Source organism: Diabrotica undecimpunctata, chromosome 1, assembly GCF_040954645.1.
Source record: "Diabrotica undecimpunctata isolate CICGRU chromosome 1, icDiaUnde3, whole genome shotgun sequence".
In the NCBI taxonomy this organism is placed as follows: domain Eukaryota; kingdom Metazoa; phylum Arthropoda; class Insecta; order Coleoptera; family Chrysomelidae; genus Diabrotica; species Diabrotica undecimpunctata.
Window position 1 is genome coordinate 87,943,720 of NC_092803.1, and position 12,943 is coordinate 87,956,662.

Below are 12,943 nucleotides of genomic sequence, written 5' to 3' on the forward strand. Positions count from 1 at the left end.
ATTAGTCTTATTTGCTGTTCTATCCTGTTCGAATTTGGTGGGAATTCCATCTCACAAGTCGTCCGTACTGAATGTATTAAATAATAATATTGTTATGAGTCACAACGCTCTAATTGTGGCCTTGGCGTAGAGTAATTCTAGATGCCGAATTAACCACTTTGTCAGCACAGTTCTCGAACTTCTTTATCGGTATTTTTCTAGAATCTCTGTTAAAGCGTTAATACGGCATCTGTATAAAAAAACATCTGCGGCGTTCTTTACATAGACAGTAATTAGACAAATGTTTTTGTAAGCGTTACTCATATTATCGTAGGCAATAATTATTGGTATAGTTACAATTATTAATGAGATATTTGTTATTTAGTAAAGTTTTGTAGTTGAGTGAAGTAAATAAAATGAGTGAAACTACATTTACTTCACTTAATTCCTAAACCCACAGAAGAATTTAACAATTGGTGCCAGAAGAAGTGAAAGAAGTTATTTTCGAGAATTTTTATGGTTAAAACAAGAAGTGAGACCAAGGTGGAGGAAATTCGAGATATGATTGCCGCAATGGAACAGCGTTGAAGAGAAGAAAAAGAAGCTGAGGAGAAACGTCGTCAGGAAGAAAAAGAAGGTGAAGGGAGACGTCGTCACGAAGAAAAAGGGGCTGAAGAGAAACGTCATCTGGAAGAAAAGAAAGTTAAAGAGAAACATTGTCAGAAAGAAAAGGAAGCTGAAGAGAGACGTCGTCAGGAAGACAGAGAGTTGCTCGTGAGTCATATCAAAAATAGAAACCTCAAAAGTGAGTAAGGAAGATATGAATAGAGAAATCGAAGAGACAAAAGAAGACATGATTAAAGAGATTGAAGTAATTGGAGACCTAGTAAAGAAAAAACACGGTAAGGTAACAAGAACTCTTGAATATATCCGCCTAGAAACTGAAAGTCAGGTCAGACAAGGTATCTACATTGTAAAAAAAAAAACGTGCAGCTTTGCTCCTTGCTATGGCATACTGGAGGAGCCTGTAGTTAATACCCCGAAGTATGAGCAGGAACACAAAGTGTATTAATATTCTTACGTTATGAAACGCATCATAAAGGCCTTTACATTTTACTTTTTTTCAACTTGTCTTGAGTGAAATGTCTTTAATCTTTCGGCGGAAGTGGTAGCCCGGTTTTTGTATAAGTAGTTTCCTCCTACCAGCCAACAGCTTCAGGTGGACGAGTTGGTAGGAGTAAGGGCAAGCCCTTGTCCTAGAAGCGAGAAATTACCTCTAAAGGCGGATGAATTAAGAATGGCCAACGGCGTGGACATGCAGAAGGCAACGGGAAACTACACATTAAAGATCTGTAAGATCCAGAACTAGAACTAGATCTAGAACACCGATCATGGCAAGCACAACAAGAAACGAAAACAGCACTGATCACGGCAATCATCATCCCGAGATCCGGCAGGAGAGACATAAACCACGAGGATTACAGGGCCTCACAGGTCGTTAGCAAGCGAAATCAATGTGATATGCTAAAGAAAATACCTATACAATCTGCAATTCAACTTAAAACGCACAAAAGAATAGATACGTGGAATGTACGAAGTCTAAACCAACAAGGAAAAGTTCACAACCTCATCCAAAAAATGCAACGCTTAAAGATATACATCATTGGATGTAGTGAAGTTCGATGGCCTAACAGCGGATACTGAGCACTACGGAGAGCGGAGCCTACTCTGAAGATAACACCCCACAAAATCGCAATGGAGTAGCTATTGTCATCGACAAAGAAATCGAAAGATCATTTAAAGGGTTTATACCGATAATGAATATAATTGCACTTTGAAATTAAAGGGCATGCCGTGAAATATAAACATCTGAATGTACACCTGAAAAGCCCCTAGAGATGACGGTGAGAACATAGTTAGAATCCAGATTGACTACATAATTATAAACCAAAGATTGCGTACCGCCATAGTATCGACTAAAGCTTACCCAGGGGCAGATATAGCAAGTGACCACCAACCTTGTTTTAGCAGACACAAAACTATTACTAAAGAAAATAAAAACTGCCACAAAGAAACCTAGAACTAATCTAAGGAGGCTAAAAGAAGCTGTTCTCTGCCACAAGATCAAAGAACAAATACATAAGGAAGTCCAGGAAGTAGAAAGACAAGGACAAGTTAACGCTACAGAAAAATGGGGAGAGTTAGAGAAGATCCTGAAGATCCATTCACTAAAAGTAAACAATGGATAAGACAAAAAATAAAGTCATTGGTATCGTTAAGGAGAAAATACAAGAATAAAAACGAACAACAATACAAAAACATAAATAAAGCAATCAAACAAACAACATGGCAGCTTTAACATATACAGAAAAATTAAAGAAACAACTGCCAGATACAAAAAAGAGGTATTGGAAACATAATGGACAAAAACAACAAAATAATAATGGATGTGCAGAGAAAATAAATAGATGGGAAAAATATATAAAGGAGCTATTTGAAGACGACTAAAGAATGGAGATCATAGAACCAAGAGGTAGAAATGGACCTACAATTACCAAAGAGGAAATAGAAAAAGCACTTAAACGTATAAAAAATTAGTAGAATTATTCAATGAAATTTACTATATCGAAGAAATTCCGAAAGAATGGCTAATATCTGAGTTTATCCCAATACCCAAAAAAATCAATGCAATGAAATGTGAAGAATATAGAACAATCAGCTTGATTAACCATGTGTTAAAAGTCTTCTTGCGAGTTAAAGGTGTCTACAGAAAACTAGACGATAGAATAACAGGAAACCAAATGGGGTTTAGAAAAGGCTTTGGCACTAGAGAGACATTATTTACTATACAAACACTCATAGAACGGTGTCGAGATGTCAACTGTGACTTATTCATATGCCTAGTTGACTTTGAGAAACCCTTCAACAAAATACAACACAGAAGACTGGCAAACATATTACGGAACACAGAAATAGATGATCAGGATGTGAGAATAATTACAAATTTATACCGATATCAGAAGGCCATAATACGAGTAGACCAACAAAAATCTAAAGAGATATTTATAAGAAGAGGAGTATGACAAGGATGTGTACTATCACCTCTACTTTTTAATATGTGCTCCGAAGAGATGTTTAAAGAGACACTAGAACACATCAATTAAGGCATATCAATTAACGGAACACTGGTGAATAATCTTAGATATGCAGACGATACAATACTTCTTGTGGACAGCCGAGAAGGGCTGCGAATTTTAGTTCATTGCACTACGCACTACTGCAAGAGGTATGGAGTGGCACTGAACATACAAAAATCATGATTGTCAGTAAGAACAAGATTGAAGACGAAGCACGTTAAAGGAAAAGCTTTAGAGAAAGTACCCAGATACAATTATTTGGGATGTGAGCTAAACGAACAATGGGATCGCAGCATTGAAATAAAACGACGCATCGAGATAGAAGCGCTGTCAATAAGATAGAAGCAGTATTATGCAATGGAAAACTGGGAATAGAAATTAGAACTAGAGTCTTGAGATACTTGTATTCTTTACTCTTTCATATAAAGTTGAAGCGTGAACAGTTACGGTCGCAACTGAAAGAAGACTTACCAGTTTTTAGATGTGATGTTATCGAAGAATGTGAAAAGTATCATGGACACAACACGCAACAAACTCGGAAACATTAACTCAGATATGTCCATTGTGTTTACTTGTGATTTTAATTATTTTTTTTATAATGGATTAATTTAGGGCAAACAAAATATATTAGACGAAAATAAAATTTATTTTTTTGATAAATATACAAAATTTTGGGCGTCCTAAATGTATGACGATGGGCACTTCAGGGTACCTACATTAACTATACACTTTTTGTATGGTATACTAAAAAACATTTGACGTGGAGTCCTTTGTCGCATTTTGAACATCTGGTGGTTGTTTTTACATGGCAATGTGCACAGCGTGTTTGCTTATTTTCAGGAATTACCAAATGATCCATATTGTCACACCTAATGTATAAACCTTCGATGTATTAATTTTGTATTAATATCGCAGTGGCTACTCGTCTTCGAAATTTTAACTAATCTAGGTCCCCACCTCTTTGTCTATGCAACTGCCAAGCATTTTGCAGAGCAACATCAATACAGTGTGCCACCAGCGGAAAATACCATTTCTTGCCCCTAAGTGAAATTCTATAAAGGCTCAAATTTTGGTCACATCTGTCTACTCCTCCCATGTTTGCATTGTACAAATTTACCAGATGTGGCTGCGACACCTAAAATATGTATTGTAAAATGTCATGAAACTCAGCATGTTGTTGAAAATAAAAACTAAATGCGTTTGTAATAATAATCTAAAAAACTATAACTTATCTGAATATTTGTCCGTTTTTTTCCTGAAAATATTTTCACCCTATGCAGGGGTTTTTCTGCATTTGAGCACAGGTTGATAATGCTGTTGTTATGCCACTTCACGACAATAATGTTCTGGTTTTCTGTTTTTATGAAATCGAAAACGCCTAGAGCTTGCTTTTTCATTTCTTTTGAGTTTGTTAGTGGCCCATTAGGTATACGATTTTCACGTGCTGTGCCGGTAGCGTCGAAAGTTTTCTCCGATAGCAATTCTAACAAAGATATCGTGGAAAAGAAATTATCAAAAAATAGGTGCATCCGTTTATTAGGCCACCTAGTTCTTAAAACGTCGGCATACTCCAATACAACAGATAGCCCTACTCCATAATCAATATACTTTTTGCTAATATTTGTGGTAGCACCTTGGTAAGGTTCCATCCATTTTACGTAGCCTAATCTACTTGCTCCTACTCAAAGTTTGTAGCCATAGCGAATTGGCTTATTGTGAATCAATTGTTTACAGCCATGGCGGCCGAAATATGGTACCATGGCTTCGTAAACACAGTGCACTTCCTCACATTTACCAAATTTTAAAAATAGAGCATTGAGGTTATCAAACAATGGCCTAACTTTAGCAAATTTGTCGAATGTATTTATAGTGACGTCAGTTAGATGAAAGTGAGATAAAATATATTCAAATTTATTCCTTGACAACGCTTCAGAAACAAGTACATTTTGACTGTCTCTTTCGTTTTCCCAGAACATTCTCCGCCTCGGAATTGGCACATATCCGCTGAGTAATAACACTCCAATGAATGCTTTTATCTTACGTTTTTCTATTTTCAGGCAATGGTTTTGTTGCCCTCCATATAGATTTGATTCGACAACTATTAGGTCCAATATTTTGTCATCAAAAAATAAAGAAAACATATCTAAAGGGGTTTGCAGAGATATTTCTTCTTCATTCTTCAAATTCTTCACCATCATTCATCAAATCGTCTCTTTCCCATTTATAATCTTTTTTCTCTTTATTGTTTTTGTTCTCTTTGATGGCGTTTCATATTCTTCTACTAATGGGCCATGTTTGTCATCTTCTGTATTAGAGAAAATGTTGTGCCTTGCATTATATTTATGAAAATTTATTTCAGCAGACTCTTTAAGCTGTTTAGCAGGTAGATTATTTATGGTAAGTGTGTCTTAGTCACCAGAATCTTCATCAGTTTGAGAATCCGTGGCATTTTTTGGCGGAGAAATAGTCAATGACTCAACGTTCTCTATCATATCTTCCTCGTCCTTCAGCATAGCCAGTGCATCATTTAGAGAAAACCGCCTGAAAGTGTAAATATATGCTGAACATATGCTAAATGATTGATATATTTTGTATAAAATCATGTAATTTACGCAAAAGTAAAGTTCTGTATGTAGTACTGTTATGTGTCCAACGTCCTACATGTAGGACGCTGTGGAAAAGAGGTTCAAAAATATATCTATAACATATTTGTACATTATTGTTTATCCTATATTGCTAAATATATTTCTTTTTACGTTGAAATGCACATCCCAAAATATTATTTATATAGTTCTAAAAATAAAAATTTTACTTACCTTGCGAACGAAACACCATATTCGGCCATTTTCAAATTTACACAATTTTTGATGTTAACTACACAAATATTATGGTGTAACTAATAGTCATTTTATATTTTATTACATCGGGTGGTTCCTAGAGATCGATTACCTGTAGTCAGCATTTAGTTAGTAGGCAAGAATGAGACAGGATCGGACTTGCTTCAGGCGTTCTATATGTAGGACGTTGGGCATATCTGGGTTAACAAAGATGAAAAAAGAAAAAGAAATACTCAACACTATAAAGGAGAGAAAAATGAGCTACTTTGGTCACATACTAAGAAATCAAAAATATGAGTTGATGCGATTGGTTATACAAGGAAAATTGGAAGGAAAAGGAGGACGGGGAAGACGATGCACGTCCTGGTTGAACAATTTAAAGCAGTGGAGTGGAAAAACAAAAATAGAATTTAAAACTACTGCAGACAGAGTAAAATAGTCCGTGATGATCGCCAGTGTCCTTAAAAGATGAGACACACGAAGAAGAAAAAGAAACTGAAAAACCCAGAAACTGAGAGTTGAAGGTAAATCAGAAGTGATTTGTTGATTTGTTCCCTTGTCAACAGAATAATTAAGCCTCCTACATTTGACGGCGAGACCTCTTGGTTAGTGTATAGAAGAGAATTCAAAGCCGCCGTACAAAATAATGAATGGGCATATGAACAGAAGGCTACAGCTCTTATATTAGAATTTCGAGGTAAGGCTGTCAAAATCCTCCAAAACATCCCAGAGGATGCTCAAAAGAACAATGAGACAATCGCATCGGTTCTAGAACTAAGATACGGCAGCCAATATTTGGAGCAGCTATACCAGAGTCAACTAAAAGTGCGTTTCCAAGGCTCCAACAAATCTGCAAGAATATGGAGCGGAAGTAGAAAAGATAACATGACTCGCTTTGTCCGAAGCTACGGAAGAGTTTCTACACCCATTCACCATCCAATGTTTCCTTGATGGCATGCGCGATGTTGATCTACAGCAAACATTACAACTAGGAAGAGGACGCTACCAAATATTGAAGGGCGCTATTGTCGCAGCATTTGAGTATGAACCTGTGAAGACGTTGGCCGCTTAATTCGAGAAATATTTCGGCCCAATAGCTGATTCTTTGAAACAAAAACATCAAGGACTCCCAAACTGTTAAAATTGCGGATTGGAACGCCACTTTCAACGTGATTGCAGACAACGTATAAGAGCAGAAGACAGAAAATTGGCCAATAGGTCATTCCCACAATAGCAACGCAGTCACAGGTTCTCAATATCCACAATAAGACGAGGCAGCGACAGTATAGATGCCGGTGGACTTCTCAATAGTCATGGAAATGCCCACGGCCTTTCGAGAAGACCATGCGAGGAGTACAACTAACGATTCTGCGAGCGCCAAGAAGAACAGGGTGCCAGATTCGACAGTTGAAAACCGTAGAGGGTGGAAGTAACAAAGAAGCTCGAACCAAGAAAAACCTCCAGCGTAGAAGGTAATACGTATCAGGGACTAATTGATTTTGGGATTTAGTAAAATGCATCCCATTTTTATTCCTACTATTAACTTATTGCATGTTCGATTGGAATATTAGTGAAACTAAACAGTAGATTATTATTAAAAAAAAATAATTTTGACATCTATTTATGTATTTGCTTGGTGGCTGCTTGACAGTTTTCATTGCAGTCTGCTTATCAAACGCAACACATGGTGATCTGAGATGTGATCTTTCTCTTTTTTTACTACTTCGTGCAAATCGTTGAAGAAAAAATTTTGATTAATCAATGTTTTTATTACTTTCGTCTGAATTTTAATTTATAAAAAAACATTGATGCCGTTGATATGGATCAGATACTATCTATTTTCAAAAATCAAGAATTAAAAAGACTTATTGTGTGTATACATATTTATAGGTAGAAACTCGGGACCTAGAGAAGGAAGTAACATTTCTTCAAATTACATAATTCACCAAAGTTCGAACCTTTCAAATGATCCGAAATTGTCACCTTTGACAAAAAGGAGTTCTGTTTCTCCACCACCTTCTATATCTAGTACAGGTAAGGCAACAATAAGGTTTATTCCATGGCTAAATTAAATTTATTTCAATAGGTGTACATGAGATAACAGCAATTCCCGACGATTACCTGAATCAGTCTTCCGTTCTGAAACATTTAGCTAAAGAAGTAAAGGTACCTTCTTCCCCAGTAGGTACTGCTTTGGAATCAAATTTTGAGAATCTCGTACTGTTCGAATTAAAAGCTCTTCCTCCACCCCCGGATTATCCAAAATGGTCTGAGAAGTCTCCTCTACAACAGGAAGTCGAGAATAAAAATAAAATAAATGCGGAGAAACTGACTTTGTCCAAGTCGCAGCCGGATCTGTCGACGGTCGGTGCTATTAAGTAAGTGTAGCAGTATAGCACCTATTTCCTAATGTGAATTAGCATAAGATATTTTACTAACAGAAATCCTGTGTATTGAGCCGAACGACACGAAAGTACACTAGAACGATTCAAAAGGAATTGCAATTTTTAATATTTCTTCTTATACGTGTGTTTTATTGGTTGTATCTCACTTGTTTACTTGACGGTGAAGGTAATGATCCATTCATATGCTGCCAAGTAGAATCATAATAGGGACCATGGAGAATAGAGCAGAGTATTCTTTTTTTTTTTGATGATTCATACAATTTAACAATGTTATCCAATTCATTCTTTAGAAAAATTGTACTACTAAATGCAAAGTCAAATATGGTCAAAGATTTAAGTTAAGATTTCACACTCACATAAGATAGATCCAAGAAAAATAAAGTATCAGTGCATGATGGAGTCATCTTTAAGGTTCTTTAATTTATGGGTAGGCTGATAAACGTCTACTTCGATTGTAGTTGACGATTAGAGAGTATTTTTGGATTTAACGGAATGGGAACATCGTATTTGGTTTTTAAATCCCTAACAGTCAGCTTTCTTGCATTTTTGACACCTGTTCTATAAAGGTTTAGAGATTTAAATGTTCTTTTTTCCATAAATGTTTAAAAAAATAACATTTTGTCTATCTTTCACAAATTAAAAATTATATATTTGACTAAAATTAACTTTTTCTTAGTTCATAAATATTTTGTTTGTTATAATCTGCCAAAACAAAGACAAAGACAAAATTTATGACCAACCTTGTAGTCAGCGGTCAAATTCTGATTGAGAGCCATAGCATCGACCAAGTAATAGCTTACAAATATCTAGGGCATGAGATTCGCTTAGGCCGAGATAATCAGACAACTGAAATACAAAGAAAGATAGGTCTCACATGGGCTGCCTTTGGTAGACTTAATAACATTTTTAAGTCTATTATCCTAGTTTGTTTAAAAAGAAAGGTTTTTAACCAGTGCGTTTTACCGGTTCTTACATATGGTGCAGAAACACTGACTCTGATAAAAAGAACAATAGATAAAATAAGAGTTACACAACGCGCTATGGAAAGATCAATATTAGGTATTACCATCAGAGATAAAGTACCAAACCTAGAAGTAAGAAGAAGAACAGGAGTCACAGATGCAGTTGAAAAAATATCCATGGCTAAATGGGCTTGGGCCGGACATGTTGCCAGATTAACGGATGATAGACTAGAAAGATTCTGGAATAGCGATCAAGGCAAGAGGCATATCGAAGCAGAGGACGACCACCAACTAGATGGACGGATGATATCAAGCTCATCACCACAAACTGGATGCAAGAAGCTCAAGATAGAAATAGGTGGAAAATTTTATGGGAGGCCTATGTTCAGCAGTGGACAAATATAGGCTAATTGATGATGATGAATCTGCCAAGTTCCAAAAATCATTATATATTTGCACTTCTTTTCTTTGTAACACATTCCGACAGTTTTGCCGACAGTTACATGATGGTCATGTTTTTCTGTCCGCCACTTGTTTTTGTCTTTTATTTAAATAACTGTGGTCCAAGTTTCGTTTGAGTTTTCAATTTTTGTGCATTAGTATTGTTTTAGCAGTATTCCATTGTTCGGGTATGTTGCCTTCGAATACCGGACTCTAGTGTTATGCACTCTTTCCCTTTTCTTTTTACCTCTGCTAGACCAATTATGTCCCATTTTAAGTCCTTGATGTCTTCTTCGAGTTCGTAGACCTTTTCATCTTTGCTTAAGTACCTTATATTTAGAGTTGCGATGTTCAATCGTGTGGTTTTTAGCAATTTCTTACTTCCCCCAGATTCCATGAAGCTATCCTTGTTTTCAAATGAGTGGGATTTGCGACTACTGTATGGTCTACCCACCTGGGGACCCATTCCTTTTGTTTTAGATATCGCTATATTCCTGTTAGTAGTTTTTTTTAGCCTTAAAACACCACGGTGCTAGACGGGTTGGTAAGTGATTTTATAATAATAATAGTCTCCCGTTTTATACCGCTTCGCGGCTTTGGGAGTATAGCAGGGTAGTCTGCTATATCTAGGGCCTACGGTATACAAGGAAGGTAACATGGCCAGTGCTACGCTTCAACCGCCTATTATTACTCCTGGTTTTAACCAAGGTACTCATTTTATTCAGGCTGAGTCGACCTGGGGCCTATAGACATTTTTAAAAATGTCTAGTTATTCTTGCCGACGGTAGGATTCGAACTCCGGACCACCGGCATGCGAAACAAGCATCCTACCGCTTGCGCTACGCAGACCCGAGTGATTTTATACTATTCCTAAAATCAACCATTCCGTCATCCACACCGTACCGAAAGTATTCTTCTCCGCCGTGGCTGCCGTTGTAGACTTCATCCAAGACCCTGGACAAGGGACCCTAAGCAGGTACTAATTTCCCGGGTCAGGAAACACCTGGAATCTGCGGAGGACAGGGATTGATTCATTTTCCCTGATCGGACTATCCAAAGGAGTTCCTACCCGCTACTTGCATATATATTTGAATTACTCACCTGATTATCGATAACTGAATGTGTTTCCTTCTCACTATTATTTTCTATTTAATCTTTGTTCTTTTCATTTTCAGATCTATTCTGTAACTTTAAACAAATCGAATAGAAATGACCAAGTCGAATCGTAATTACCTGAAATCGGAATGTTTGATATCTATCGCGTCGTTTTTGTGTTTGGATTGGCATTCTGTAACTCACATCGTAATCGGTGTAAATCGAAAACGTCAACTTCTACTTGACGCGCTCAAAAGTTGGTGGCAACCCCGCACTAAAAAGAGAAATAAGTGTTCTGTGACGTTATGTTACTGGAACGGCTAGTGCGCGCGAAAAATTTATCAAAAAAGAAGATTATATTTCAAGCTTGTCGTCAAGTAGTTTTGATTTGTTTTCTTCTTCAAGTGCCCTCTCCGCTACGGAGTTTGGCAATCATGATTGCTATTCGGTTAATTTGTTTTGGTTAAGTTTAAAAAGTTCGTTACAAGAATACAAAATGGCAAGCGGAACACCAAAGAAAAAGACATCTGCTGAGCCGTTAAATTATTTAGTAAACTTTTTCTAAATAAATAACACCACAGACTAAAAAATGTCAGACTAAAAAAGTCAACAAATTAATGTCAAAACAAACGTCAAGACCAATTTCGATGTCGAAACTTGATCTCGACAGGGCTTGTCTAGTCGAAATCAATTTCTACACAACATTCCGATAGTAGAGGTCGAGATGAGTTACAGAATACCGATTCCTACAATTCCGATCCGACTTGCTGACCTCTATTCGATTTGACTCATTTCTATTCGATTTTTAGTTACAGAATAGGGGTGATTATCATCCGAATCAAAATCTGAGTTAAAATCACTTGCAGAATCATCATAATAATGCGCGTTTTGACGAGGTGTCGTACTGCTTGACGGGGCCATTTTTAAAATTACATGACAAGTACCCTTCTTACAGTTAAAATACTTTTTGATGATTTTGTTTTTAAACGAACAAGGGTTTTTCTAATTTGTGGCGTCATTTATAGAGCAATAGAGTTTTCATAGGGTACGTTAGTAGGTGTGTTTAATATCCAAATATTAACCAGATATTTCTAAAGGGCCTCGTGTCTTTAGTGGTATATGTGTTTGTAATAATATAATGTTTGTCCACGTTTGGTCTACTATAAGATATAAGAGTTACAATACAAATCAACGAGTCGAGGATGACCTCAAAAAGAAATACATAAATTTAGCAGCGGAACGTTGAGAGACAGAGTTGTAAATAAATCATGTACTAGTAATTAACTTTGAACGTATTGTAGAGTTTTATTAAACAAACAATACTTAGCAACTCTTGACGGCGTAAATAACTGTCAAAGTACAAATTTGAATTTAAAAGTTCTCCGATAAAAATTATAGTTTTTAATAATTTTAAACAGTATCGATTTAAAATTTTAAATGCAAAAAACATAATAAACGAGCCGGACTTCTAATTAGTATTGTGATTCACTTTTTATGTATAATTAGTATTTTAATTTTGACCGTATGTTGTAAAGTTCTATTTTGTTCCCCAATGGGGGACACTAGTGCAGGGACGTCTTCGTTGACGCAAATGTTAGTAGATAATAGTGAGGATCATTTGAACAAAACTGATAATCAAAGCATGACCGTAAAAAATGTTAATGGCAGCTATGTACCCCGTTGCTCCCGCTTGGCGGCGTTAGTGTAATTGGGGGTCAACGTTATGACAGTTTGTGAAGTTTGTATATGGTGTTTTTGTTTACGATTTAATAAATAATAAATTATGGCAGAAAAATACGGATCTTGGACTGTTTGTGCGTTAAAAAACGAATTAAGGAGAAGGAATGCCAAAGTTACTGGAAAAAAGGAAGCCCTTATCGAAAGGTAAACTATATTAATCATCTTCTTAATGTTTTATTTCTATAGCTCAGACCAAAATAAAAATATTTATGTTCATCTGAGTTTTATAGTGAAGTATTTGTATTTGGGTTTGAGCTAATACAGTCATGTAACGTAACAGTGGTGACTTCTTTTGTATGTTAGTATATTAAATTAATATAAAACATACAATAGAAGTCTTTGCTTCA

At 36.2% G+C, this 12,943-nt stretch overlaps 1 protein-coding gene across 8 annotated transcripts in view; it reads left to right on the top strand.

Moving 5' to 3' along the window:
• LOC140451284 (angiomotin-like protein 1) overlaps positions 1 to 12,943 on the top strand; it is an 880,806-nt gene that overhangs the window by 123,396 nt on the left and 744,467 nt on the right. For all 8 annotated transcript variants that reach the window (XM_072545031.1, XM_072545028.1, XM_072545036.1 and 5 more), the window contains 2 exons: positions 7,844 to 7,987; positions 8,040 to 8,331. In XM_072545031.1, the coding sequence (XP_072401132.1) occupies positions 7,844 to 7,987; positions 8,040 to 8,331 (436 nt within the window). The remainder of the gene's footprint in view (positions 1 to 7,843; positions 7,988 to 8,039; positions 8,332 to 12,943) is intronic.